The 1013-nt window shown below is 37.1% G+C and overlaps 1 protein-coding gene across 1 annotated transcript in view; it reads left to right on the plus strand.

Annotated features, from left to right (window-relative positions):
* LOC119594599 (retinol dehydrogenase 11-like) overlaps positions 1-937 on the plus strand; it is a gene marked incomplete in the record, with an annotated part of 7645 nt that extends 6708 nt beyond the window's left edge. Inside the window, 2 exon segments of the mRNA XM_037943641.1 lie at positions 56-242; positions 519-937. Of these exon segments, the coding sequence (XP_037799569.1) occupies positions 56-242; positions 519-612 (281 nt within the window).
* Positions 938-1013: the final 76 nt, after the last annotated feature.

A 1013-nucleotide genomic window follows, 5' to 3' on the forward strand; every position in this document is an offset into this window, starting at 1 on the left:
GCCAACTAAAATCTATCAAAATCTGCACACAGTTATTATTTAATTACCCTCACAGGCACAAACATCCAGGTGTTCTCAGTTCATCCAGGAGCCGTCCAGTCCAACTTGGGGCGACATATTGTGGGTCCGTTCACAGCCTCTTGGTATGCTGCGCTGATCTTGAAGACTAGCATGGAAGGGGCTCAGACCACTTTGCATTGTGCTCTTGAGGCAGAACAGGATGATCACAGTTATTATTTCAGGTGACTTTGATTTTTTAAAAATTGTTTTCTTTGGTGTGAAATACTTCTTTTTTGTTTGATAATTACATTTCCTTCCCACTGTATTACAGTTTTGACTATTATGAATTGTTCTTTTTAGTTCTTTATTCTCCTTGATAAATTTTTTTTTTAGTCTTTCTTCATCTCCAAACTAAAATAACAGCATGGTGAAATCACACTCACTTAATGATAGTAATATTAAACTCCATCTTGTCAAAAAATTTTGTGTGTAAAAGATCATTTTTGTTTTGTTTTCAGTGACTGTACAGTGGGCTATGCTTCAGCATATGCTAGGAAAGACGACGTAGCTGAACGACTGTGGCAGGTGTCGGAGAAGATGGTTCAGCTTTAATAAGATATTGGAGAAATGAAAAAGAAAAATGATTAGCAATATGTGCTGATTCTCTTGATGATGGTGCCTTAACTTACTGTTATTTCCTTATTGCTCTGAATGCTACTAACCAGTAACATAAGGCACATAACTCTACCTAAGATTTTTGAATTGTTAATGGATGTTTAACAGTTAATTGATGTCTTACCATTGACCTATGAAAGTCACTGGTAAGACGAAGATGAACAGTATGGCAGGTGAGACCTGAGAAGAAATTGTTGAAGGCTCTCTCTTTGAAAACTCTGGATCCCAGCGAATTTCCCATCGCAGCGTACCCCTGCCTTCCTAAAACCCTGGTAATGCTCTTCCTACTAAATCTATTATGTAAGGTGAAAAGAAGAGGAAATACATATATATGTTAG

This window comes from Penaeus monodon, chromosome 34 (assembly GCF_015228065.2).
Source record: "Penaeus monodon isolate SGIC_2016 chromosome 34, NSTDA_Pmon_1, whole genome shotgun sequence".
NCBI lineage: Eukaryota > Metazoa > Arthropoda > Malacostraca > Decapoda > Penaeidae > Penaeus > Penaeus monodon.